A 24,598-nucleotide genomic window follows, 5' to 3' on the forward strand; every position below is an offset into this window, starting at 1 on the left:
CTCATCCGCTGGCTGTGTTGAAGCACAAGGTGCCTTTGCTTCTTTCGATTGCGGAGTTGTTGAAGATGAGCAGCACGAACTCTTTGGCTTTGTTGTCGCATCCTCGAGGTTGTTGACGCTAGCGCGAGAGGCAGTAGACTCAGAACTAGAAGAAGCGAGTGTTGCATTCACTCCGGGCTGGCTATTCACCATCGCGCTGCTCGATGTCTCTGTTGACTGCTCAACGTTGGCTGCAGAAGTGACATCTGATTTCGCGGTAGATATCGCTGCCGCATTCTTAGGGCCACAGCAACCTCCTCCGCACGCCATGGTGAAGTCGTTGGTTGTTAAGGTGAGTTATCGAAGAGGTTTCGCAGTGGAAATTACGATCTGGAGAGTTGGAAGGCACAATGCTTACCTCAATACATGAACTAGTCCGAGATAGTGAATTCGATAGGTCACCGCTTTACTGTCGATAGGTCACCGCTTCGGCCTACGTCGGCAACCTCAAAGCAACGCAACTTAGCAGAAGGGAGGTAAGGTATACAACTTTTATTCTTTTTGACAAGCTTCTGAAGCGATTTCATCTCCGCCGATGAAGACTCAAACTAGCTCGCATTCGATCAAGCTCTCTTGCGAGTGCTTCACGGTCCAGACACGAACGATCTTCAATCCTAGTTCCGGCGACTCCAACAGCTGGCTCCATTGCGAATACGTACGCTCCTTCGAAGAGAAAAGGGTGATCATCATCATATCCAAAGCAGTGGCTTGCCAGTCAGCGCCCTTGTCCGGAATGACGTTTTCGTTGATAAGAAGCTTGCTGTAGCCTTTCTTCATGGCGCCAGCAACTTGCTTTAAGATGCTCTTGCACACGTCGTCGGGCCAGTCGTGCAACACGGAGTGCATGTAGTATGCTTTAGCCGCTGGGAGTCGATCAGCGTCTGACGGGTAACTCTGCAGCTGCCAGACGTACCTTTCAATGGTTGCTTGGTATGAAAGTCATACTCCATACGTTCGATGCTGGGATCCAGTCGCTCAATTCCATCGATGACGGAAGGCCGATCCTGCAATACAAGCCGGCCGGGTACCTGAGGATACTTCGATCTAAATATGTCGTAAGCATACGAATCTGGACTAGGCCTTGTAGCAGCATACCTGAATTCTTGGATGTCCTGGCCGTAACCGCCGCCAATGTCTACCAACAGGACGGCGTCTTTAGAGTTGTCGATACCGTTTATCAGCTGCTCTTGAACAGGGTAGAAGTTCGAGTCCATCCAACTTGGTCGACCTTGGCGATAGCCACCCATGTGGTTGTTGAATTGCTGACCCAGGGGCGGGTGTGTATCCAGATACCGGAACATGTCAAGCTCAGTATTGAAAGCATACTGATACGGCCCATTGGTTATGTCTGAGGTGAGCTGGTAGTCGTTCTTCTGCAAGTACTCCGAGAACTTGCTGCAAGACTGGTGGGCTCCACCGCCACTGATTTGATCAGCACAGGACTCAGTTCAGCAACGCGTGAAGCACTGAGAACACTTACAGGGCTGGGTAGCCGTCTCCGATGATAGGGATAGTCAAGGCCTTCGAGAAGTTTGTTGCCATGTATTCATCACTGTCGGTCTCGGTGATGTAACCCATGGCTGCAATGTGCCTCATCAAGCGAGCTACCAGTGTAAGCGAGGTCACGGAACGATTCGCTAGTACGCAAGTTTACCCAACAGTTCGCGAGGCTTTCCAAGCTTGTTCGCAATGTCGTCCACCTTCATTGGCTTGTCTCCAAGTACACCAAACACACCTGCATTATAGCAGGTGGTGATGGCGGTATGGCAGCCGGGCTAGTGACACCACTTAGATACAGAAACCTCTACAAAGATCTAGCACATACCTGGGCCCAGTTCTGCTCGATCATGGTTTCACGGGGAGTCTGCAGCGCTCTGACGAGCGCTTTAGCCTGCGAAAGCATTGCCATGCGAGTGTCATTGTGATCAACAGAGGGTTTACCCCCGAATTCCGACAGCTTCTCCAGTAGGCATGGAACGGCGCTTGGGTCGTTCGCACGCACTGCAATGCCGAGATCGACCAGCATGTTTGCGAAGTTCTGACACGTTCAAGAGTAACGAGCAAGGGGTAAGAGGAAAGTAATTGGGCGGTAAAACGGGTTGAAGGTGAAAGGATTCACGGCACTGCTGGATGTACAGCTGATACGTTGCTTCCTTATAACTGCAAGTCAACTCCTTCAGTCCAACTCCCGAGTCTCCACAGAGATGGACAGCAGCATTGCCGGTGTGGTCAGCGGCTTGCGACTCATGACGGCGTGTTATCAGACGGGAAGGATGTTTTGGCAACAGCAGGCGAGAAGAATACCCTGAGGCGGAAAACGGCGCAACATGACAAGCTTCAACTGAAGGACGATGAATCCGCGGAGCATTCACACCCAAGTCAGTGGGCCTGACTTCCACTTCAATACCATCGTCCGTCTTGGCACTCGAATGATGGCCTGCTGGAGAACGGCCCCCACTTGAAGGACCTCTGATCAGCTATAACCAACATTTGTAAAGGTGATGCTCTGTAAATAGAGCAGGCTTGCAGTTGCAATCTAGTATCCCATCGCTCGACTTACTCATTGGAACGTTCTGATCATTTTATGAGCTTCAAAACGAAATGAGACGAACACCAATAGAATGTCGCGATCCCTTATAAAGGGGAATCGTTGTCGCGAGTGGTGTGAGTGTGGGGAATGGGGCTCGAAAAGAGTCAGTGGCAGGCCGAAACCCCCACACGGCCCGTGGCTTTGGACCCGAAAGAGCGGCAGAGCGGCAAGCCGGCTAAACAGCCACATTAGTGCGGCATCGGCAACGTAACCGTCGCTAAGTGGAGACCAATCAGGTCATTCAGGCACCACAAATAGTCACTCCATCGATGATCCTACAGCTGCTGTGAGACGCACCCTGTGGAAGGATGTGAAGGATGTATGTGGGCAGATGCGGCGTAGTCTCCATGAGTATAGAATGAAAAGATCGGAAACCCCAAGGCAACACAGATTGCCATATTAGTTGCTTCTCTTGTTGCTTCCCAAGATCATGTTATCCACTCCCGCAGACGGGAGGCCCGTTGATCAATCGATGAGCCGAGCGGGCTGCATGACAACGTCCTTCATCCCTGTCATTGGCAGGACGTCTGCTTACCGCTGGCTGAGCAAGTTGGCGACAGGAGCAGATACCTTGTCCACCGGAAGTCAGATAGACCCATGCGCGAATGCATATCCGAACTGCTTTCGTAGACCTTACTTCAAGGCTGTATGCAGTCTATTAGAAGACATATCTGACCGGAATGGCTATGATTGGGTTGGGCCACCCGTTCAGTCGATTCTTTTGACGGGCCTATGCATCCGATGTACGTGCGAGCACGTGTGGGTCTGGCGTCGCCCGCGCTGCATGGAAATGATTACTCTCGCGCTTCCCAGTTCAGAAGATAGTCCGTAGACTGACACACGATCGTCATCTTTCTGAAAAAGTACAGTCGTTCCGGAAACCATGCCCGGTACCAGGGGCGGTACGAACTTCTGAAAGCTCCCAGGTCTAAGCCGCATCGCTACATGACGAAACTGCGCACGAACTCTTACGACCCCTGGTGCTGGTGGTCAGAGGGCGATAATGCTTTTGCAGGCATGCGCAGGGGATAAGCAGAGAGTCTGATGTCCAGTCGAGCTTATATCAAACTGAACCTAGGCTCCAGTACTGTAACCTTTCCCTCATCATTTGGTTCCACACCTAGCCTTGTTGCAATATGGCAGTACCGCAAGATCTTCCCGAAGGCTTTGCCCAACAAACTAAGGGTCCAACGGTTTTGGCAGTATGCATCTCATTGACGACGGTAGCGACTGTTTTCGTTGCGGCCAGACTCTATGTTAGAGTCAAAATTCTATCAAGGCTAGGCCTCGACGACTGGCTGATCATATTGTCGATGGTGAGCATTTCTCAATAACGTTCCCACTGGCTCAGCATGCTGACGCATCGTGTAGATATGTGGCTACATCATGCTTGGCCTCACGATAGCAGCCGTACAAGCTGGAAATGGACGACATTTCTCCGTGCTCAGCGACGAGCAAAAGTCCGGTGCTATATTGTACACCCTCGCGGGCTTCCCTCCCGGTATATTCTCGTTCGGAATCCCCAAGCTGGCCGTGGTCGCTCTCCTGACGAGAATCACCAACCCTAGCCGGAAACATAGGATATTCCTGTGGGCTATGACCGGTGGTTGTTTGTTGATTCTGTTTGGCTGTGTCATCATCATCTTCGCACAGTGTACGCCGTCTCGGTCGCAGTGGGACTTCTCCGTCCAGGGTACTTGCTGGAGCCCATGGATTCTGATCTACTACGCCATCGTAGCTGGAAGTAAGTTCACAGCCAGTAAACCTAGTACATGACTGACCGTCGCGAAGCCATCTCCGCCGTCGTGGACCTCTACCTCGCGATATATCCCGCCGTTGTTCTGTATGGACTACAAATCAACCTGAAGAAGAAGATAGCCTTGAGTGCCGCGCTAGGACTGGGTTCTATGTAAGCTTGCGTATGCTTGTCTTGAAACTTCCGCTCACACTTGGAACAGTGCGGCAGCCGTAGCTGTGTACAAGTCGACTCGACTTCCAGCGCTTGCGAGCCCTGACTTCAGCTGTGAGTAGACCCGCATGCGGTGTTGAATCAGCCATGCTAATAACGTGACACAGACGATACGGCCGACATCACTATCTGGACCAGTATCGAGGGAAACTCTATCATCATCGGCGCCTGCATACCGACTTTGCAGCCATTATTCGACCGCATCTTTGGCCGGGGGATCTTTGGTAGCTCACGCGGTGAGCAAGGTCCAAGTGGATACAGATCGCGTAGTCGGTCGGGTGTGAAGCTCGCTACGATCGGGAGCAAGACTCTTCGATCAGCCAAGCAGCATGGGAAGTCGGGCGTATCTGAAACAACCCTGGGCCACGATAGCCAGGACAGTATCTTGAGCCCGGGCTTTCGGAATGGTAGCGAGGAGAGTAAAGTGGAGCCAAGCTCTGGCATTACGCGAACGCAACACTTGACAGTCGAGTACGAGGATGTCACCGAGCAGACGAGGCCGAGTTATAGTCCTTGTGACACACGAAGATAGAAGTAATATGGGGCCTTGGCAGTAATCTGATGATTCGTCCCGTCGGCACTGGGACCTTACAAAGACAAGCCGGGTGAACACTTGGAAGGATTCGCATGCTTGAACAAAGTGCAGGCACAGCGAAGCATGAGGCTCAACGTTGAGGCGAGGCACGGGCATGAGGTGGTCATTGCAACACGGGTGAACTTGGTTGCGGCAATGGGAATGGATCGGCACGTTTGGCCGGCATGATTGCCAATGCCGCGTCGGGTTCCCGGCTGCCATTGTGGGTCGTCTAGAATTGCCTTATGTAATGGACGCATTAGAAGTGCATTGCTGCATCGCGTGCAAGTCATGAACATTTGCAACTTAACAGTTGACAGTCCCGAGGATAGCGGTCGGCGGCTATGATCCGAGACCGAGGCTTTTGATATGGAGGACAAAGTAATGTGCGACACTGTACATCAGTGAGTGGAACCACTGTCCTCGTCCTGAGCTGGCAACTCCACAACCTCGCACCGCTCTAGTAATCTCTTCCAACCCAGTTTGCTATCGTCTACAGTCTCCGCTGCCCCTACACCTGTCAACGTGTTTTTGTGCCCAACCAACACAACACCAGCTTTCGCCCTTGTCATGACCACATTCAGCCGTCGCATGTCATCCAGAAATCCCAAAGCGTAATGAGCGTTGCACCGAACGGTTACAAACACGATGACGTCAGCCTCACGACCCTGGAAGCTATCGATGGAGTAGACTTCAGCATTCGGAATTGTTGTTGTAAGCAGAGTCTTCTGACGAGTGTACGGTGTCAATATTGCGATAGTAGGGGTTTCGATGGAGTCCTTTGGGGTTGCAGTCGAGCCACTAGATGCCGGTGATGCCTTCAGAAGCTGAATGATACGTTTGCAGACGTCGCCTTGGCCAGCATTCGACTTGGATTGCTGGAAAAGGTCTTCAGGTGCAGCGCATTCAACCCAAACCATACGATTTGTCTTGTGCCAGGGAAAGAGCGAAGGAGGCAGTGGACGCGCGTTGTCAGTTACAGCAGTATGGAGTTTACTGTCGTAGAACTCGGAGGAGCTGAAATCGCAAATGGAGCGGTGCATGCGATACTGCATGTCGAGCATGACTTTTGCGACGCCTTCTCTTGGTGCTAGCTTATAATGGCGTTCAAAGAGTGAGACGTCATAACCTGTTACCACAGCAGGTTGTTGAACCGTGGCGCGAAGCTGGACATGGTCTCCGACTAATATCGCACGCGAACACCCTTTGACAAGAGGCACCAGGGTTGCGGGCTCAGTAAGCTGTGAGGCTTCGTCAATGATAACGACATCGAAAGCCTCGTTACGAAGCAAACCTAACGCAGCTCCAGTGCACGTAGTAAACACGAGACGGGCCTCTTTGATCCGCTTCTGCGCCTTACGCCGAGCTGGGAAGTTCGCGCTTAGTTCTTTGCCGACCATGGCGTCACACGTGTACGTACGTAAGTCCTGAGCGACTTTGGAAAGCTTGTTATGATGTGAGTATAATTATTAAATGTGTGGGAGGTAACCACACTTACCTGCGTCGATACCCGAACAGGGACAATGCCATCATTCTTCGCTTCAGGGTAGGCCACGAACCTCCTCAGCATGTTATCCACTGCATTATGCGTTGGCGCAGTAACGAGGAATCGTAATTTGGGTAGTTTTTCCAGCAGCTGGGTAATAATGACGACAATTGTATGGGTCTTCCCTGTACCCGGAGGGCCCCAGATGAACGTCAATGAATGTTTCATCGAAGCAGCGAGCGCTGCGTTCTGACTTCCGTTCAGTGATGGAGCGACGGTCACCGGTAGCTCGATGCCAATCGACTTATCTTGTTTTGACGGAGGAAGACCGAGAAGCATCGCGTAGATGGCACTACAGGTTTCGCGCTCGGTGTAGAAAGCAGTTATAGCGTCGAAAGAGGTCTTACATGTAACAAAAGATCCACACTGCGTAACACTCCAGGCGCACTTGCCAAGGTACGACGGCGGATGATGAAGGCACCGAAATGCAACCTTGCCTGGTTCAGCTGATGACACAACAGCATCCATCGAGAAGAGCCTTGCGATAACATCATTCTGCGGTGGATCGGATGCTGTAAGACGAACGTGATCACCAGCTTTGAGCAATCCATTCAAGGAAGAGTCGATACGAAGTGTGCCCTTGACCATTGCGTAGCCGTCGCTATGGCCATCCAGGCGCAGCTCGAGAAAGTCTTGCGACTTTTGCTCGCGAGCACTAGACGCTTCATCTACATGGTCAAGCGCGATGCCGAACAACGATGACGTGAATTGCCGAATTGCAGTCGGCCGTCCTACCAGAAGCCGCGAGCTTTCAGGCTCTAACACCCCAAGAAGAAGATCCAAGGCCGTTTCGGAAGAGCGGACCGTAAGCGAAATGAGCTCCACGATGTCGGCGAACTCTCTCAACGAGATGCACTTCAGTTCTTGCAACAGAATTTGGATTGGACGCCGGATGAAAGTACCCATCTCCTCCGACAAAAGGACGAGATGTCTCAGTAGACTAAAGGCCAGATGGATAAGGTGTTCGTTCAACGAGGACCTATGGGTCTCCCACGTTTGAGAGTGGAAGAATGCGGGTATCAGGTACACCGCATTCGGTAGGAAGTCGAGGAGAGTCGACGCTACGATCGTCCGGTCTAGCGAGAGGGCGGAGCTTGCTTCAAAAGCAAGAACATGCGAGAACGTGTCCAAAAGCATCTTCTTTTCACCATGGTCATTGAGCAAACCAAGGATGGTCGACAGGTCTGACACAGACTTCAGTTTTTGGAGGTGAGCAAAGTCTTTGTCGCGAACCACGGCAACTACTGTCTCGGTGTAGTCTGCCCAGTCTTTAGAACTCAATCTAGAAATATCGTAGTTCTTGTTCGGTTTCTCAAATAGCGGTAAGACTTCATCAGTGTCGACGAAGGTAAGCCACTCGTCAAGCACCCGCATTGAGTTGATGTCTCTGTTGCTGATGACATATATTTCCTAAATATTATCAGTATCACGGTAACTGTAGAAGTCCGGCATAGAGAGCGTCAACCTACCGCACCCAATACCCCATTTTGCTGCACCTTGCCGATATGCTGCTGAAGTCCTCGACCAACTTTGTCCAAAGCAATGCTAGCTTTGCAGTCAAAGTTGACTCCATCGCGCACAGTAGTCTCGCGTGCTCTGCGTTTGTCTCCTTTGTTTTTCTCATTTCGGTAGAGCGAATCGTCAGCCTGAGGACGCCTCAGAAAGATCCATGTGTTACTCCGCTGACGTTCGTACAATTGAAACATATGCTCATCGCAAAACAGCCTGTAATTGACTTTGGTTGGTAGCATTTTGTAGTTTGGTGAATGTAGGCCTTGTGAGTGGGGGAAAGCGAAGACTACGACGCCGGTGTCGACTTGAACTTCGCTTGCTCTTTCAATCTTTTTTGGTACGTATATCGCAACGCTCAGACGTTCATCCACCGTCAAGATGATGAGTTTCTTGTGGAAGATTTCCAAGGCCTGAGAGACGGTAGACAAGAATCTTTGCATACGGTCGGTGGACGATCTGAAGACCGGCTTCCAGTGCAGGTGCGGCTGATCTAGGCGAAACTTGCTCACCTCATCAGGCGTGACGAGTTCTGACTGGAGAAGCCCGTTGCGTACCAAACTCGGCGCAGTTGCAGACGGTGGAAGGCAGCTAAGAAACCATATTTGCTGCTCATCGCTCAAAGCACTGAAGTCGAGATGGTGACTGTATTCGAGGATGTCTTCACCGCTATGCTTACACCAGCGCAGTAGAAGATGCAGTAATTCGAATTCAGACATCGCCATCTTGTCTCGTGCGAGGAAGAGCTCCATCACGTCGACTTCATCGCAGTCGTTGGGTCGTGTGTTGTCAGCCTGAAGAATGAGCTGGGTGCAAGCATCATGCAGAACATCCAAGATGAAGGGAGCGACGGTATGTTTAGGTTCAGACGGATCCTCTAACTTCGTGAATTCCTTGAGGTCGTCAGGAATCCGGATGTGGTTTCCATCGACGCATTGAGAAAACAACCGATTGAGTTGTTGACATTGCGGGCTCATGGCATGACCGAGGCGCGCCCATCTCATGTAAAGATTTTTGACTTTTCCCAGGGACGCACTGGTGTATCGGGCAAAGTACTCCGCTCGGGCGTCACCGGTCACTTCGCCGAAAGTTACAAGTTCTTTGCCTCCTGGGTATTGGGCGGGCTGTGCCATCGTTCGTGGAATGATATCTGGATCCCAAGTCACGAAGACTAGAAAGATATTAGCGAGTTCGAGACAGGTACATACGAGAGGTTTACATTTGTCCCCATCGAGATCACCGCCTGACATGAGATCAGCGCTTGGCCTGCTCCCTTCAGTTGAGAACACGATGCAGTCGACTAGATGAGCAAACTCCGGGATATCTACTGCCTTGAATTTCTGGAGATCGCCTGGATGCAGGCATGGATTTCTCGTTACCATCACCTCGGTGTTAATGATGGTATGCGCTCGCCCGTCAACATCAGTTATCCGCACAAAGCATTCACCTTCTCTGAGCTTTCCCGGGTGACCATTCCTGCTGCTTGGGTCGCAAACACCGAAGAGAAGCCGTGAGCGGCGGATCAGAATCCGACATCGTTGTTCGTCTCGTTTGTTCAGCATCTTGGTGTACTCTTCTCGAATCATCCTTCCTAGGATCGTGTGGACAGATCCAATGCCTTCTAATAGAAGTCTCTCTGCTAGATCGAGTCTGCCACTGTATGAGAGATACTGGAATGCTGCCCCAGGATTACCTTGGCTAACGTTATTGAGGAAGTGCAGATGCTGCTGCTGCTTGTCGAGAAGGATATCCGCCGAAATACCTAACGTATGCAAGAGCACCACCACCTCATCGTTCAGGCTACCATAGACGTAAGGCTAAGTCCAGTCAGCTCAGTAGGCCAAGAGACGATTTGGAAATCTAACCTTGGAATAGTCTACGACCGCGAAACTGTGATCGGACGCATCCTTGAACTTCCTCATAGATTCTCGAAACTGTACCTGTTCCTTACCCTGAACGGTAGGGTCTAAGGTCAATACGCCCTTGTATCCACGGTATCGAATTTGGAATACGGACGGTAGGTAGCGCTGATTGCGATATATTATGTTGCGTCTCTGGGCCAGTTGTCGAGCAAGTTGAAGAGATATCAGACCACATCCGTCGGTGAAAACGTAATCATCGCGTTTGACGTCGTCGATGTCTCTGCAGCGTTCCGGGGAGAGATCAAGCGCGGCCTCTGCGCTAGAGAAAAGCAGCCCAATGCGTTTTGCTTTCTTGCCTACGGACTTGAGTTTCGAGAGATCACCCATAGCTTCGATCTTGGCAGAGATGTCTTCTTTCGATGCGCCATACATGAAGCAAGATCTGGACTTCGTTTGGCTGTTTGAATGACCAAAGAAGTGGTAGTGAATCCCATTGAGTACAACGCCAGTGGTGAGTAGTCTTGTGACATAATCGCCATTCTCTCTGCCAGTGGCTACGCGTGGTGGGTCATCTGGCGATTTTGAAGGCCAACGCAAGCGGAAGTCCGCCAGCGAAACGAGGAGGAGTCTGTCCAAAGGCTCTTTGCGTGTAACACGGTTGGAGGGCGCGCTTTCAAACCGCAGGACGATTTCCTGCACCGTTCCCGAAGAAACAAGGGATAGGCACTTGACAAGTCCAGCCGCGTTTGTCTGCCTGGCCTGCGGGAGGTTGGCAATTGTGTAATTCCATGATGTGATCTCTGGATCGAAATCACGCGAGAGCACGACGCGAAAAGTTCGCAAGCTGCTCATTGTTGTGATGGAGAGGAGTGCGCCGCAGTGTTGCAGAAAGAGAGTGGCTTGATGCGGGGTCTACACAGACGAAAGTCTTCGTGATTCGTGAAGGATTGCGTTTGCTTGTGCGACGTTACACCGAACTACCCAAAGCGGCAAAACAAGACTTACCGTAAGAGCAGCGTCTGCCTTGACTTCTGACTGTTCCCCAGCACTCACCACAGACATAATGGCGAATGAGGCAGCCCTCAGTCGCTGTCTTTACATTATCGGCGCCCAATGTACCGGCAAGACGACGCTCGTGAACGCACTCGAAGACGCGTTTCATAAACGTGACACAGCCCTTCCAGTTACAGAGGTAGCCTCGAGGCCGGTGATCATCCGAGAGGTCGCGCGCAAAGTGTTACACGACAAGCATTTCAGCCGCGAGGACATCACTGCATCGCCGTCCCGATCCTTGCAACTGCAGAAGCACATCCTCGACGCGCAATTCGAAGCCGAACAGGCTGCCATCGGTCTTGACACGCCGCCGACCACATGGTATATCTCCGATCGCTCCGGTCTCGATCCTATCATATACGCGCAACTGTTCGTGGGCGAAGGAGCGGCAGGCGAGATGCTCGCATCGGCAAAGTGGAAGGAACTCGAGCGGCGCATGAAGGCGGGCGTTGTGGTGCTATGCGAAGCTGGCTGTAGTTGGCTTGCCGACGACGGGACGCGATTGATGCCAGACGGGACGCGATTGATGCCAGACGGGACGGAGGCGTGGATGCGCATCGACGACGCGTTCCGAAAGCAGCTTGCCGGTCGGGGCATCCATTACACGCTAGTACCCAATCACGTGGTCAGTCTCCAGGCTCGCGTGCAATTGGTACAGGAGTGTTTGAGAAGCTCATAGCAGTCCCAAAGGCTTGTGAGCGATATCTGTACATGTAACTACGCTGTCGTGCGGTTCTTTCTTTCGCTCTCACGTGCATCCTCTCATGTGGCTTCCAACGTTAGCGTGGTTTCCCTCAAGGGGGCGGACGCTTCCTCCAACAACAATCAACCAGCAACACACGATACTGATACCTCAAGCTGAGCCCAGCCACTATACTCGTAAACGCCACTGACGCATGTCGGTCACCTTGGTCCACATGCCAGTTGCGATGATCTCACGTACAAGGCCCGCCTGGCTCGCGAAGCCGTGTGCCCATTCACTCCGCAGTTGCGCGCGCAACGATGGCGGCGAGTTCAATTGAAGGTTTTGATCAAAGGAACTATTTAACACGATGATAGCGATGGTGTTGCCTGACTCGTTCGAAGGTCCGCACCAAATTGTAGGTTGCCATCTAGGAAGCGACGTCTGTCTTGGGTAAATCAGCTACGATAGCAGGAAGTAGCGACCAAAGACTGAACAGCATGCCAAAACTGTCCAGCACATTAGCCTCATGCGTCTTTTGGAGGTACCACAGGCGCGCAAACAGCAACATCGCAGCAAGCACGACGCCACGGATTGTGGGATCTGTGTAGAGATCCGTCGCTAACTCCCCTCTGCAAGCGCCCCACGCACTACCGGTCTCTCTCAGGACTACATGGTGCTGGTCCGATTCAGCTAAACATTAGCCCTAGGTGTCATTCAGATCGCTGCTCATCAGGAACACAAGAATCCCTCCCACACCCTCATCATAAGTCGGCCGACCTGCGATGAGCGATCCTACTTGAGGAGGTCTTCCTGCACTACCGCCCCCAAGAGCGAAGAGGGAGGAAGCGACCAGGAAGAGCAGCTGGCGACTGAAAACTCTCGCGATCTACCTGAACAGGAGCTTTGGGACCTACGAATTGACGACGAACTCGACATCAATATCGAACACGAAGCGCAAACTAGTATGCTCACCCGGCAGGCGTCTGTAGCAAAGGATCGAATCAACACAGCGAGGGCTGTCGGATTTACACTGGATGAGGTTCAACAGAGGATAGCTTTATTCTATCTACACACTTGACGGCCTGCGTCGCACACGGATCTTCCCACCGTGCAACGGAAGTTTTAGCCACACAGTATCCAACGGTTTCGGTCTAACTGCCATGTGCTCAACGTCATAGTTCAACAGCATGTGCGCAATGAAGACCTTCATCTCATTCAAGGCAAAGAATCGCCCAGGGCAGGCGTGTCGGCCAAACCCGAACCCGAGGAAAGCATCATCAAGCGTAGCAGTCGACTTGCCCTTCCGCTCGTTCGTGTCCGCTTTAGCAGCCTCGAGGTCGTCTTTGGTCGCAAAGTTGTCGACGATGCTAGTCACATTGTTCGGGTCTGCGAACCGGAACGCGTTGAAGCTGCGTGCTTGGGGATAGATACTCTCGTCATAGTGGATTGGCTCCATTGGAACCGCGATCATGGTACCTTGAGGCACATGAACGTTGGAAACTGGGAGACGAATGCCTTCGGGGTGAACGACCTGCACTTCGTTAATACCAGTCCTTTAATACTTGTTGGCATACATACTGTTCGCGGAAGTCCGACAATGGCGAACGGATTAAGCCTCATTGATTCACGGATCATTGAATCGATGAGCTTCAAATCCCGCACCGCATCGCGCGTCCATACACCACCAGACTTGGCGAGCACGGATGCAGCTTCGTCTCGCAGAGCATCAACATACCCCATTGCCGGATCCGAGCTGAAGAGGTCCAGAATGACGTTCTGCACAGTGAAGCTGGTCGAATGAAGGGATATATCATTGACCAACAAGAGCCGATGCGCCACTCGCTTCGGCTCCAACTGCCCTGCATCTCCCTTTGCGGCTGCGGCGTAGCACTCATCGATAAGCCATTGGAGACCATCTTTCTGGGACCGGGTAAGTATGTTGATGCGCAGCTCGTTAATGCAAGGGGCGGAATCCTACCGGTGGTGTCCACCCGCACTTCGGGTCAGCCTTGAAACGGGCAGTAGCGTTCAATCTCTCTGTCACAAAAGGCAAGCAGCCCTTCATTGCTTTTCTACGCAAGTACCAGCAAGTCGATCCTACAAGAAAGCCAGTCACTGGCTTGAGCGGCTTAGGGGATGCGTTGATAAGCATAGCGCCGGCAAAGATGCTCATTGCGTGATCCCTAAGATCGTTCAAGAACTGTTCATCACGGCCTGCGACACTATCAGCGCTTGCGCATCTTCCAACCAGGCACCCCGAGCGACTTACATAGCGGCGCGCCGCAAAAGGCGCCGTTACTTGCACCAGCGATCAACTTCAAGCAAGCATCCCATACTGCGACTTCCTTCCACTCTGTGTCGTCTTTCCCTCCCCACCAACGCTCGAAGCCTCTGTCAAGTTCGTCGGCCATCAGCGGCGTCAAATGCTCGAGGTTCCGCGTAATCTGATGACGCACGACGTTGATCTGGAAGTCATTGTCGGCTACTTCTTTGTCCCAGACTGTCCATTTCGTTTGGATAGTCTCACTCTGCGTCGCGTGGATATCGAGCGTGGACTCTGGCAGTGAGTAGACCTTCTTGATCAGACGAGGCGGAAGGATTATCATCGCTCCTCTGTCGATGCTAGGTAAGATGAAAGGGCTGTTTACGCTGGCAAACTAGAAGATTAAGGATGAGTAGATTTCTACTGACATCGAAGACTATCATACCTTGCGATACCCTTCAAACGCCCAGTCCTGGGTCTTCCGGATAGACTTCAAGGTCGCCCGCACCCATTCAAACCATCCTTTCTGGAGGCCCACGACTGGCAGCTCCTCCCAATGCTTGGACTCTGGCTTTCCGAAAAACAATGCCCGAATTGCATGGTAGACTAAGAACAGAACCGACAAAGGCACGAGGGCCTGTGTGGGCGTGATGATGAGCTCCATGTTTAAGCTAATCAGATCATAGGAACAACGAAGAGCACTCGACACTCCAAACACTTAAAGTATGCTGATGCCGATGGACTGCCAGTGACAGGAAACGTCCCGCCGCTCAGCTCTCCTCGGAAGCCCTCTGCATTAGACTGTACATCTATTGGGCTGTTTGCACGAGCAAGGATTTGATGCAGCAGGTAGGTAACAGCCGGATCCTCCCAACAAGCTAGCACTGTGCTCTGCATGCATCGATGTTGATGTTGCAAACGCGGCTACCGGCCTGTACATTCTGCCGAATATACTGTTAATTGCGGCGCTCACCGAGACGGCCGAGCCAATGATCGCAAAGCAGCAAGCTCGAATTTGCAATCGATAGGCCTCCCGCGACACTTGTTGCTAGCGCGACTGAGCGGGTCATCGAACGGCATGATTTTCAGGGTAGTACCTAGGGAGTTGCTCCGGTATTGCAGCATGCAATGCACCCATCGCGTACTACTCACATTGCAGTAGCTGCCATCTTTTGAGGAAGGTTGTACGACAGTGCGTCAACCGCGCGGCTCCACACACGGCTCGGGTCGGCAGACTTCCATATCAGGAATAGGCGTGGAGTCTCTCAAAGCGATATCACAAATGTCTCGTCTTTCAGTGGCTTGTTTTGGTTTTGCATGTGACCGGAGAATCAACGTTGAATTATGACTTCAACTAAAAGATATTGCGTGGAAACAGAAGCAGAACCATTGGCTATGAGACTATGCAAGAGTAAAGCAGAGTTGCGACTTTAGTCGCAGCACACCACTACAACTAGCACTGCTCGCTCGAACACTCTCGACCAGGAAGAGACGCGTCATGAGGAGCGATTTATACAGATGTTCGACTGGATCTCGAATTCTGGTGGAGAAAGACATTGGTTGCCGGTCGCCATCTTCCCCCCGCGTACACGTATGCGGATGCTATGTGCGCGCTAGTCGGTCGCTTCTCGAGCGGTGCCCGGATACAAAGTCGGTCTGAGCTCGTTTGCACATGGAAAAAAATACCTCGATTACTCGCTATCATCCGGTCGACATCCGGTAAATCTACTTGAAGTCGATCGTATACGCCAAGACGTATCATGGCAGCGCTGGCTCTAGCTACAATATATCCGGACGAAGGATTTTTCTCGCCAGCTCGTCCTGATGGGGTACTAGGACATGCAAGCCTCTTCGTATATCTCCAGTTAAAACGCAAACGTACTCCGGATGTGTAATTGGAACCGATGGCCTGCTTTAATCCATAACCGCACGTGCGTAGGCATTGCTACCAGGATCCAAGCCGGGCCAGTGGGTGTGTCCGCGTCATCCGTATCCAGACACGTGGGAAGAGGTGTGCATGATCAAAAAGAAAGGAACCCATGGAGAAGCGGGCCTTGGACCTCATTGCCTGCAGGCAATGCTACCCGCGATGTTACCTTTGTCTCCCGCTATCGATATCTCTGTATGCACGCAATGACGATTAAACCTTGTTCTGCTTCGAGAGACCCTGGAAGATATGAAGGTGTGTTAGGTCACCTGGCGGCTTGCACAAGGACGGCCGAGGTAGGTCCTTTTGCTGGTCTGGGAATACAGCGGTAAGTAGGCTCTGTCCTTGAAGTCGCTTCCTTAGGTGCAGCGAGGTACAGATGCGATACAAGACCGACGTCGGATTTGACTCCACCAGAGCTTTTGTCCTCCAATCAGACGTGAGCGGTCGGTCCTACCTCTTAGTAGTGGTGCCATGTGGGGCATCCGCCTAAGCGCGCCTTTGCAACTGTCACTTTTCGACATCGATAGCTTGCCGTGCACTCACCTATTCGCCATCTTGGTCGGCGGCAGTCCATCAAGGGTCGCGGCTTGACCTAGCCGTATCGATAGTCAGGGGTCCTGAAGGGCCTCTTCCGTCATCTAGCGCACGGAACATTTCCTCATCCAGCTGTGATTCGCCCACGCGTTCGTGCGTTTGCGCACAAGCCTCGAATTAGAGCCGCAGCCTCGGACTCGTCCAGACGTTCACCGTTTTCCCCGATTCTCACACTACACCCTTATGGATCGGACCGTTGGTCCTTCCAGCATGACGGACGAGGCGCTTCGTGTTCTGCGTGGTAGTTGCATCGGGTCTACTTACTTTCTAGGACAGCAGACGTTGTGATAGCGCTAGAGAAGGGTGGGTTGCTCGCCTTTTCATCGACCGCGCAACACACGATAGGTGAGAGCGTCCATCAAGCGACGCAGCTTGTGTAGCATGCAGATGGCCTGACATTAATCCGATCGTGCTGCAGTGCAGTGGCACAGTTTAGCTAGCCAACAATGACTTTAGTTTACTTGCATAGAAGCTTAGACGTAATGTAACGGGTCGTTCCAACCGGCGCGTCCGCGCAGCAGAACCTGTAGCTAGAGCAACGTCGATATGGTAACTTTCTATATGTACCAATGCTTGACACCCCGCGCCTATTAGCCCAATCTAAGGTCTTACTTCGTAACCAAACTTTACTGCCATCATGGACTTTCTAGAGATGCAGAGCGTACATTTGCCAGCGCTCAGCCCATTGGCGGTCAATGCTGCGAGCAGCATCTTCGGTTTGATATCTATTTTCTTTTGTTACAAGGCTTTGGTTGCGAAGAAGCTGGTACGTACCGGATGCATATCCTCCGTATGCATTATGAGTGCACACTGACCTATTTACCAGGCTTCTTCTCCATCAAGGATCTTGAAGACCATCTTCAAGCCTATCACCAAGCGGTACCAGGCATGGGCATATCTCTTCTGGGGCCCTGAAATCATCCAGAAAGCGTTTGATGAGGCGAAAGGGAAGCCATTTGAGCTCTTCGCCCCGGATAACCGCTATGTCTTTGTCTCCGACCCTCAGCAGATCAAGGAGCTAGACAATGCGCCAGATACGGTGCTGTCACTTCAGGCAGCGTCAAAGCAGGTGAGTTCTTCGGTAGCTTTCGTTCTTGGCGATTATTGACAAATTGTAGATGCTACAGCCCCTCTACACTATGTAGGACGACCCTCGCGCTTCTCGGAGTCAGTCTTTGTGCATTCGGTCTACTAACGAGTCGCAGGCACGGCTTCAACTGGTTTGACCGACGTGGTACTGAGGGTGTTGGATTTATCCGCGCTCTTCGTACACTTTTGACCAACAACTTGCCCAAGATCCTTCCTGACCTTACTTGCATCATCCGCACCAGGTTCCAGGAGCTACATGCTGGACACCCAGTGATCAACGGTAATACAACGCGAGGCTTTGACCTATGTAACTCTGCTGACAATAATCAACAGGAAAGAAGCAGTCGGATGTGTACCACATGACTGTGAAGTTGGTCGTCTTGTCGAATGCAGTATCTTTCTTTGGAAAGGATCTGGGTAAGTCTCATGCCATGCACTTCGCTCATTTCTTCGCACATGACTGACCGAAGGCAGCAAAGGATGAGCAGTTCATGGTCTCCGCCCTCGCCTACATCGAAGAGACTCTCATCTGCGCTGAGATCGTTCGCCTGCTACCCGGGTTCATGACCCCGTAAGTGCTATTGTCGAGTCACATCAGCCCTCTTTACTAATTCGTACAGCATCGTCGGCGGCATCATCGCTCGCACACTCAAGTCACACGCTGTCATCTTTAACAGGCTTCTGCCCATTGCCGAAGAACGATGCATCGAGCGAGACGCAGCCAAGCTAGGCCAGAAAGTGCCCCAACACGCCGACTGCATCCAATGGATCATGGAGACATCACCCAAGAACGCGCCCTGGACACCTCAGCGTGTCGTCCACGAGCTGATGGCCATCTGGTTCGGCTCCGTGCACGCCGTCTCCACAACCGTAACTTTCGCCATCCACGACCTCTGCCTCCACCCTGAGTACGTAGAACCCCTACGAAGGGAGTGCGAGTCCCAATACGCCGCGTTTGAGCAAAGCGGTGTTGGACTTCCGCTTCTCGACAGCTTTATCAAGGAGTCTGCGCGCTTGACACCCGTTGAGTCGCAAAGCACACGTCGCTCAGCGCTCCAACCTTTCTCTCTCAAGGACGGTACCCACGTCAACATTGGAGATTGGTTCTGCACACCCGTCCGCGCCATCATGACGAACCCCGTCGATTACCCCGAAGCAACGACATTCAGCGGTTTCCGCTTTGCTGACCCGCAACTCGTTAAGAGCCTGGAGAATGCTGATGGCGCTTTCGATATTATGCAGAAGAAGCCAACGAAACTGACTGACTTTGACATGACATTCCACGTCTGGGGAACGGGCAGAATGGCCTGGTAAGTCTCTTGCTGTATCTCGGTTGTTGTGACTGAAGACCCTGCTAACGACTCGTTATAGCCCCGGAAGGTTCTACGCTTCAGCTGTCATGAAGGTCATCCTCGGACAAGTCATTTTGAACTACGACTGTGAGCTTGTCAACCCGACAGCGAAGCGCCTCTTCACTTGGCGGTCGACCATCTTGCCTAAGCCTAGTGCTAAAGTCGTCTTCACTCCAATCAGGGAAGCGAACTAGAGGAGGAGGTAAATGGGATGATTCAACGTTGATGCTCGCTGCTGGATATGCAGAGCAATGACGCAACGGACGATGCGTGAATGGCGTTATTTTCCTTTCTTTTCTTCTGACTGCACGAATTTCCTAGACGAGTACATGATACAACGACTGCTACACATGAATACACGCCACCTTATCATCATGACGCCTACTGCTACATTGAGCTGCTCGCCAGCCAGGGCGATGCTCGCAACCACATCACTCATAACATCACTTTGCATATCGTGACACACCAACTTCTAAAATCCATACATTCAACGCAGGGTATCTCCCAGAAAGAAAGCAAAGAAAGACACGATCTAGCCGCTGAACGCCACCCATCCCAATACCGCGACCGTTTTCAGCGACAACTCGCCTACTAGCGCCCCGGGCAGCCCTGATAAAAGAAAAGCACCTCCCAGCACTGCCGGTCCTCGGCCCGATTAAAGACGCGCCTAGTATGCGCCGCCGGTAGCTAAGAGCATTCCAATTCGGACCACGTCACACGTTGGATGTGGAGCAAAGCTGCACCTAGCCATGCCGATACGGCAATACTGCAGACGCCATTCGCGCGGACAATAGTCGCGCTCCAATGCTGCAGACGCAAGACCAGAAAAAGGGAAGAAAAGAAGCAGTCTAGATTCCAGGCGTTAGCTTTTAGTTGCTGCGCTGGAGGATGTGGTACGTACTTTTGTTATACAAGTCGTTGGGGAATTGATCTAGTCCCAGATTTCGTCACTGGGTGGACGTATTCAAGTGTTGAGTCGGTTCAAGAGATGTCTTGACTGCTCAACCACTACCAGCCCGGTCCCTGGCCAAACGGATACCGGTGGCCGGCATCTTCTAGGAAAGCATGACCAGTCTGGCTCTTGGTCAGGTGACCGTTTGCCCGTGCCATCTTCGCTCCGGTCTGAGGATGCAGGAACTGGGTGTCCGACTGCGACCGTGTGAAAGGCATGGCGTCTGCAGTAATATTCAACTTGTTCCACTCCGCCCAGTTGGTGTCGTCACGAGCTAGCAGACTGCTGTAATGATCAATGTCGCGGCGTGGTGGAGATGGGGCTGAAGCAGGCCGATTTGCTACGACGAAGCCGCGCTGTACGTTGTTCGTGGGGGATGCGTCTTCATGGGTCGCGACCTTGCCGACAGAGTCATGTTGGGGCGCGGGATGAATGTTGGAATGATAGTTCAGTCTCATCCGCTTGTCAAAGGTCGCAGGGATGAGATATCTCAATTCAAGGTGGGGTTGGGAAGGCAATGGAAGCGCTGCGTCAGAGTCGCGATCCTCTCTAATCCAGGATATGATCGAGACGGGCGGTGGTACATTGTTGACATCGTTGTGCATGGGCGAGACTGGTTTGCGTCCGGCAAAGAGGTCGACGACCCATTTGTGCCATACTCCAAGAGAGGGCTTTGTTGAGCTTACCGATGATACCTGAGCCAAAGTTGATGTAGTGATGGCTACCACTGGAGTACAATCTGTTGCAGTAACGGCCACAACCGGAGTCAGAATTGCTGGAGCAACTGTCGACACTGAAGATGGGTCTGCCGTAGTGGTTGTTGCCGCTGATGCTGGATGTGCTGTAACTACTGTTGATGCGGATGCTACTGCGACCGTCGCATCTGGTCCTGTCGGTGGTGAGTCTGATGGAGCAACTGCCACCCCCGATGATGCATCTGCTGTAGTCTCCTCTGACAATTGAGAAGGGCCCGCTGTAGCAAGTTCAGCGACAGGAGAGTCACCTAATGTAGTTTCCGTTGCCGCTGGCCGGGTTTCCGGCCAAGACCAGTCTGGCTGAGGATACCAAATAGGCGCCAGGTTTAGAAGAGAGGCAGGCGGGTCGTCATCCTCATCTTCAAATTCCGTTGGCGCGCCAGAACCGCACGGGATAGCAGAGATACCATCATCGCCTGATTCATTTCGATTATCGCTCTCGCAGGTACCGCTCGTCTCGTGATCTTGCTCATCCGTAGCGCTACGGACTGCTTCTGAACCGTCCGTGGTAACAGGGGCTCTGTCACGTATTAGTACGGTTCGGAGACCGCTTTTGAAGGCGCCGGCAGACTCTTGATCGTCAGTAGTTAGAACATGGCGCCTGGCGAAGGACGATCCGTTATCATCAACGGGGTTGCTATTGTCGTCATAGATCGGGTCGTTGGATTCAGCAGAAGACGTGTACACTGAGCCAGTCAGCGGATTCATTTGGTTGATATACCGTTTGAAGCAACAATGTCTACCTTTTGGTGCTTTTGTAGGGCTCTGCGCATCGCTGTTTGTTTGTTTTGCTTTCGGCTTCTCGACGTGGTGCTTCTTGCTGGTTCTACGCGACTTCTTCTGGCTACGGAGCTGGGCGCGAGACTTGACTTTGGGCACAGTCATCGCGAAACGAGCAGCTGGGTTGGATGAGATTAGAAGGTTAGTGCATGCCACTCGTAGCACGAGCGATACGAGTGCGGCAATGCGTGAGATCTGTAAAGTGCAATTCAAAATCAGACGTAGAGGCGCGGCTTGTTGTTGTGTATGCTAACAGTAGCTGCGCGTAGACAAGTCCACAATGTTTGCAGGGTCCAACAGCGCAGTGCGCGTCGCGACAGCGCAAAGTCTAGGTGAACCAGTCGTAAGACAGGGATTGCAAATTTAGGAGACAGTGACGACATGGTGAAGGAGAGCGGGAATGAGAAGAATACGTATATAGCCTTCACCGTTGACCATGTTGGGGTGGAGGTGACGGTGAGTTAATACAGAGGACGGCGCTCAGTTACTTAAGGGCAGTTCAGAAGTTTGCGTGACTGTCACTTGCACCACCCGACAATCAGCTTTGATATTGAATCATTCGTGGAAGCGTCAGGTGTATACCTCATGACAGTCGTCCAAGCTCCTATTGGCGCTGAGTACCTAGGTATGTGTAAGATACGGGTCATCGATCATCACGTGTGGCTTGTCGACGCGTCCACCCTGCTTCTAGACTAGAAAGCCGCGGCTTCTCATGCCTTGTCTGCGCAGATGTATGTGACTGCACGTCCGTTAGTACTGAGTGAAGTGAAAAGCAAAGTGGTGTGTTGGATACCATTGTTACCACGGACGAAAGCATCCCCCCAATTCCGAGTGACGCGTCCCTCAGACACCTCCTTGCATCGCTCCAGTGCAATGTTCATGTAGCCATCTACTGACTGAAGGTCGCCTACATGGAGATTAGTAATTGATGTGCATCATAGGCACGTCAAGGGCTACCTTTGTAGATGATACCAGAGTTCAGCTTGACGGTGACGGGAGCTCCGATGATTTCACTGAGGAAGCCGCTAGGATCTCTAGAGTCACCGGCGGCGTCGGGTGCTGGGCTTTCACCGTTGGTGGACATGGTGATGAGGGTGGTGGTGATGCTGAATTTTCTAGCAAACAATCAGCAACTTATTACGACGCGTCTAGATAGATCTTACGTTGATGCTTAAGTAGGCGTAAGCAGATATTTCTTGAAGTCGGTCGCCGATGATGCGGACGTGAGAGATGGCGATGCTGGGTCGTGTGGAAAGGCAGAGTGCACGGGCCCAGTCTCTTCCTCATCGCGAGAAGCGTGACTGCGCGCGTTGAGGCCCCACCTGCACCAACCCGCGCCTGCCCCGACAGCGGCCTTCCAAGGTTGCCCTTTCCTACACACTACCCTGGGGTAGCACGACACCTCCTCCGCCCACTGAGACCGCCCATGGCACCGCCCGAACCATGACCGATACACCCGCAAGCGTCGCACCACCCAAGAAACGCAGCCTGTTCAAGCGGGCGGCATGGCAGGATGCGCCCAAGAAAGACGGCGAGGACATGTTCAGCCACTCCAACGAGTTCAATGACATAGTCGCCGAGCAAGCGAGGATCCGCGCAGAAGAGAAGAAGCAGGCCGAGGCAGCCAGGAAGCGCAAACACTCTGAGCCGCGCGACCAGAAGCGCCGTCGCATATCAAACGACACCGAAGAGCCCGTGCCTACCAAAAGTAGCTCAGCCAGCAGAGAGCGGGCGAGTAGGACCACCAGCAAAGTGTACGCATCAGGCCCTACATCGCAATATTAGTACTAACAATAGCTCAGGCGCAGCAAAGTATCCCCCTCTCCCGCGCCATCGCATCCGCCGCCGGACTCGCTCACGGCCCGGTACGACTCCCTCACCAAATCCGCCTCCTCGAGTGTTTCATTGCCACAACAGACGTCTTCCGTCATTGACCTGGGCGATTCAGACCTGGACGACGACTCGGGCTATGTTTCCAAGCCGCACAACGACAAGTCTGAGTTGGACTACAAACCACCGAGATCCAATGACAAACAGCCCATAGCCGTTCGACCATCGAAGCCACCTCCTATAGAGATCAAGGATGACGACGACGACGACGAGGAAGATGAGGAAGGCCTGGATCCTACAATAGCTGCATTGCAGGCCAGGGCACGAGCGCGCGTTGCAGCGGCCAAGGCGCAAGCCGCAGCAGCATCAAACGGCGACGCTCCGAAAGCACCCATAACGCAGCTCTTCATCGACCCACAAATACCCGGCGCAAATCCGTTGATGGTCAAGGTCAGGATAGACAGCACCATCGAGAAGCCACGGCTGGCATGGTGTCAGAAAGAAAAGTTCTCGCCTGAAACAACACGCAACGTCTTCTTCACTTGGAAGGGCGCACGCCTCTTCGATAGCACATCGATACAGCGCTTAGGAATAAAGGTGGAAAACGGCAACCTATCCGTCGAAGGAGACTCTAACATTTACGACGACGTCAACCTCCCCAAGATTCATGTCGAAGCGTGGACAGAGGAGATCTACAGGCAGTGGAAGAGGGATGAGGCTGCGGCAGCTGAGGCGAGAAAGATCGCCGCCGCAACACCTGCCGTGGCAAAAGAAAAGACTCCAACACCAGAGCCCGAGCCTGAACCCGCTTCCAACCGGGTCAGGTTGATCCTCAAGGCAAAGGGTAAACCCGAGTTCAGGTTGACAGTCAAACAGGTATGTGTCAACTGTCCCTTTGGGGTATGCACAAAAGTGCGACGCCAAACCTCATCAGCCTTGTCCAAATGCTAACTAGTCATTAGGAGACCACCGTCGCCCACATCGCAAGTGCCTACAAGAACAGCCAAAAGATCGATAAAAGTCAGCCAATCACGCTCATGTTTGATGGTGAGCGGCTAATGCCCATGGATACTGTGGAAGAGTGCGATCTTGATGACAAGTGTATGGTTGAAGTTCTCTTCAAGTGATTAGGTTTCCAGTTGGGATACAACAGATCACCCTTGCTTTCTTGTTTCCTCTCCTAGGGTTGCTTCTTGCTTATTTTGGCGTTGATTTTATGACACGAC

General features: G+C 52.4%; 10 protein-coding genes across 10 annotated transcripts; 4 read left to right on the forward strand and 6 right to left on the reverse strand.

Moving 5' to 3' along the window:
• Positions 1-582: 582 nt before the first annotated feature.
• Positions 583-2,065, reverse strand: J4E92_002733 (uncharacterized protein; the record flags this gene model as incomplete). The annotated part of the gene is made up of 6 exons (XM_051494135.1): positions 583-902; positions 953-1,083; positions 1,135-1,461; positions 1,520-1,619; positions 1,694-1,814; positions 1,865-2,065. 6 exons carry the CDS (start codon positions 2,063-2,065, stop codon positions 583-585), a joined length of 1,200 nt encoding a protein of 399 aa, XP_051355814.1.
• Positions 2,066-4,015: 1,950 nt separating this feature from the next.
• Positions 4,016-5,130, forward strand: J4E92_002734 (uncharacterized protein; the record flags this gene model as incomplete). The annotated part of the gene is made up of 4 exons (XM_051494136.1): positions 4,016-4,373; positions 4,421-4,538; positions 4,588-4,652; positions 4,706-5,130. The coding sequence occupies 4 exons, from the start codon at positions 4,016-4,018 to the stop codon at positions 5,128-5,130; spliced, it is 966 nt and encodes a 321-aa protein (XP_051355815.1).
• A 1,423-nt stretch (positions 5,131-6,553) lies between these two features.
• Positions 6,554-9,360, reverse strand: J4E92_002735 (uncharacterized protein; the record flags this gene model as incomplete). The annotated part of the gene is made up of 2 exons (XM_051494137.1): positions 6,554-8,128; positions 8,248-9,360. 2 exons carry the CDS (start codon positions 9,358-9,360, stop codon positions 6,554-6,556), a joined length of 2,688 nt encoding a protein of 895 aa, XP_051355816.1.
• Positions 9,361-10,059: 699 nt separating this feature from the next.
• J4E92_002736 (uncharacterized protein) lies at positions 10,060-11,151 on the reverse strand (the record flags this gene model as incomplete). The annotated part of the gene is made up of 2 exons (XM_051494138.1): positions 10,060-11,001; positions 11,143-11,151. The coding sequence occupies 2 exons, from the start codon at positions 11,149-11,151 to the stop codon at positions 10,060-10,062; spliced, it is 951 nt and encodes a 316-aa protein (XP_051355817.1).
• Position 11,152: 1 nt separating this feature from the next.
• On the forward strand, positions 11,153-11,821 carry J4E92_002737 (uncharacterized protein; the record flags this gene model as incomplete). The annotated part of the gene is made up of 1 exon (XM_051494139.1): positions 11,153-11,821. One exon carries the CDS (start codon positions 11,153-11,155, stop codon positions 11,819-11,821), a length of 669 nt encoding a protein of 222 aa, XP_051355818.1.
• Positions 11,822-12,893: 1,072 nt separating this feature from the next.
• On the reverse strand, positions 12,894-14,754 carry J4E92_002738 (uncharacterized protein; the record flags this gene model as incomplete). The annotated part of the gene is made up of 5 exons (XM_051494140.1): positions 12,894-13,358; positions 13,406-13,747; positions 13,806-14,041; positions 14,097-14,484; positions 14,536-14,754. 5 exons carry the CDS (start codon positions 14,752-14,754, stop codon positions 12,894-12,896), a joined length of 1,650 nt encoding a protein of 549 aa, XP_051355819.1.
• A 2,497-nt stretch (positions 14,755-17,251) lies between these two features.
• Positions 17,252-19,249, forward strand: J4E92_002739 (uncharacterized protein; the record flags this gene model as incomplete). The annotated part of the gene is made up of 8 exons (XM_051494141.1): positions 17,252-17,380; positions 17,441-17,683; positions 17,733-17,755; positions 17,820-17,983; positions 18,037-18,120; positions 18,178-18,274; positions 18,324-19,013; positions 19,075-19,249. The coding sequence occupies 8 exons, from the start codon at positions 17,252-17,254 to the stop codon at positions 19,247-19,249; spliced, it is 1,605 nt and encodes a 534-aa protein (XP_051355820.1).
• Positions 19,250-20,063: 814 nt separating this feature from the next.
• On the reverse strand, positions 20,064-21,647 carry J4E92_002740 (uncharacterized protein; the record flags this gene model as incomplete). Its single annotated transcript, XM_051494142.1, has 4 exons — positions 20,064-20,620; positions 20,694-20,746; positions 20,965-21,448; positions 21,506-21,647. The coding sequence occupies 4 exons, from the start codon at positions 21,645-21,647 to the stop codon at positions 20,064-20,066; spliced, it is 1,236 nt and encodes a 411-aa protein (XP_051355821.1).
• Positions 21,648-22,252: 605 nt separating this feature from the next.
• Positions 22,253-22,626, reverse strand: LSM6 (U4/U6-U5 snRNP complex subunit lsm6; the record flags this gene model as incomplete). Its single annotated transcript, XM_051494143.1, has 3 exons — positions 22,253-22,281; positions 22,336-22,449; positions 22,500-22,626. 3 exons carry the CDS (start codon positions 22,624-22,626, stop codon positions 22,253-22,255), a joined length of 270 nt encoding a protein of 89 aa, XP_051355822.1.
• A 359-nt stretch (positions 22,627-22,985) lies between these two features.
• J4E92_002742 (uncharacterized protein) lies at positions 22,986-24,499 on the forward strand (the record flags this gene model as incomplete). The annotated part of the gene is made up of 3 exons (XM_051494144.1): positions 22,986-23,296; positions 23,345-24,248; positions 24,335-24,499. The coding sequence occupies 3 exons, from the start codon at positions 22,986-22,988 to the stop codon at positions 24,497-24,499; spliced, it is 1,380 nt and encodes a 459-aa protein (XP_051355823.1).
• Positions 24,500-24,598: the final 99 nt, after the last annotated feature.

The sequence above is a fragment of the Alternaria infectoria genome (assembly GCF_024043175.1).
Source record: "Alternaria infectoria strain BMP 0036 chromosome Unknown scaffold_3, whole genome shotgun sequence".
NCBI classification, from domain to species: Eukaryota; Fungi; Ascomycota; class Dothideomycetes; order Pleosporales; family Pleosporaceae; genus Alternaria; species Alternaria infectoria.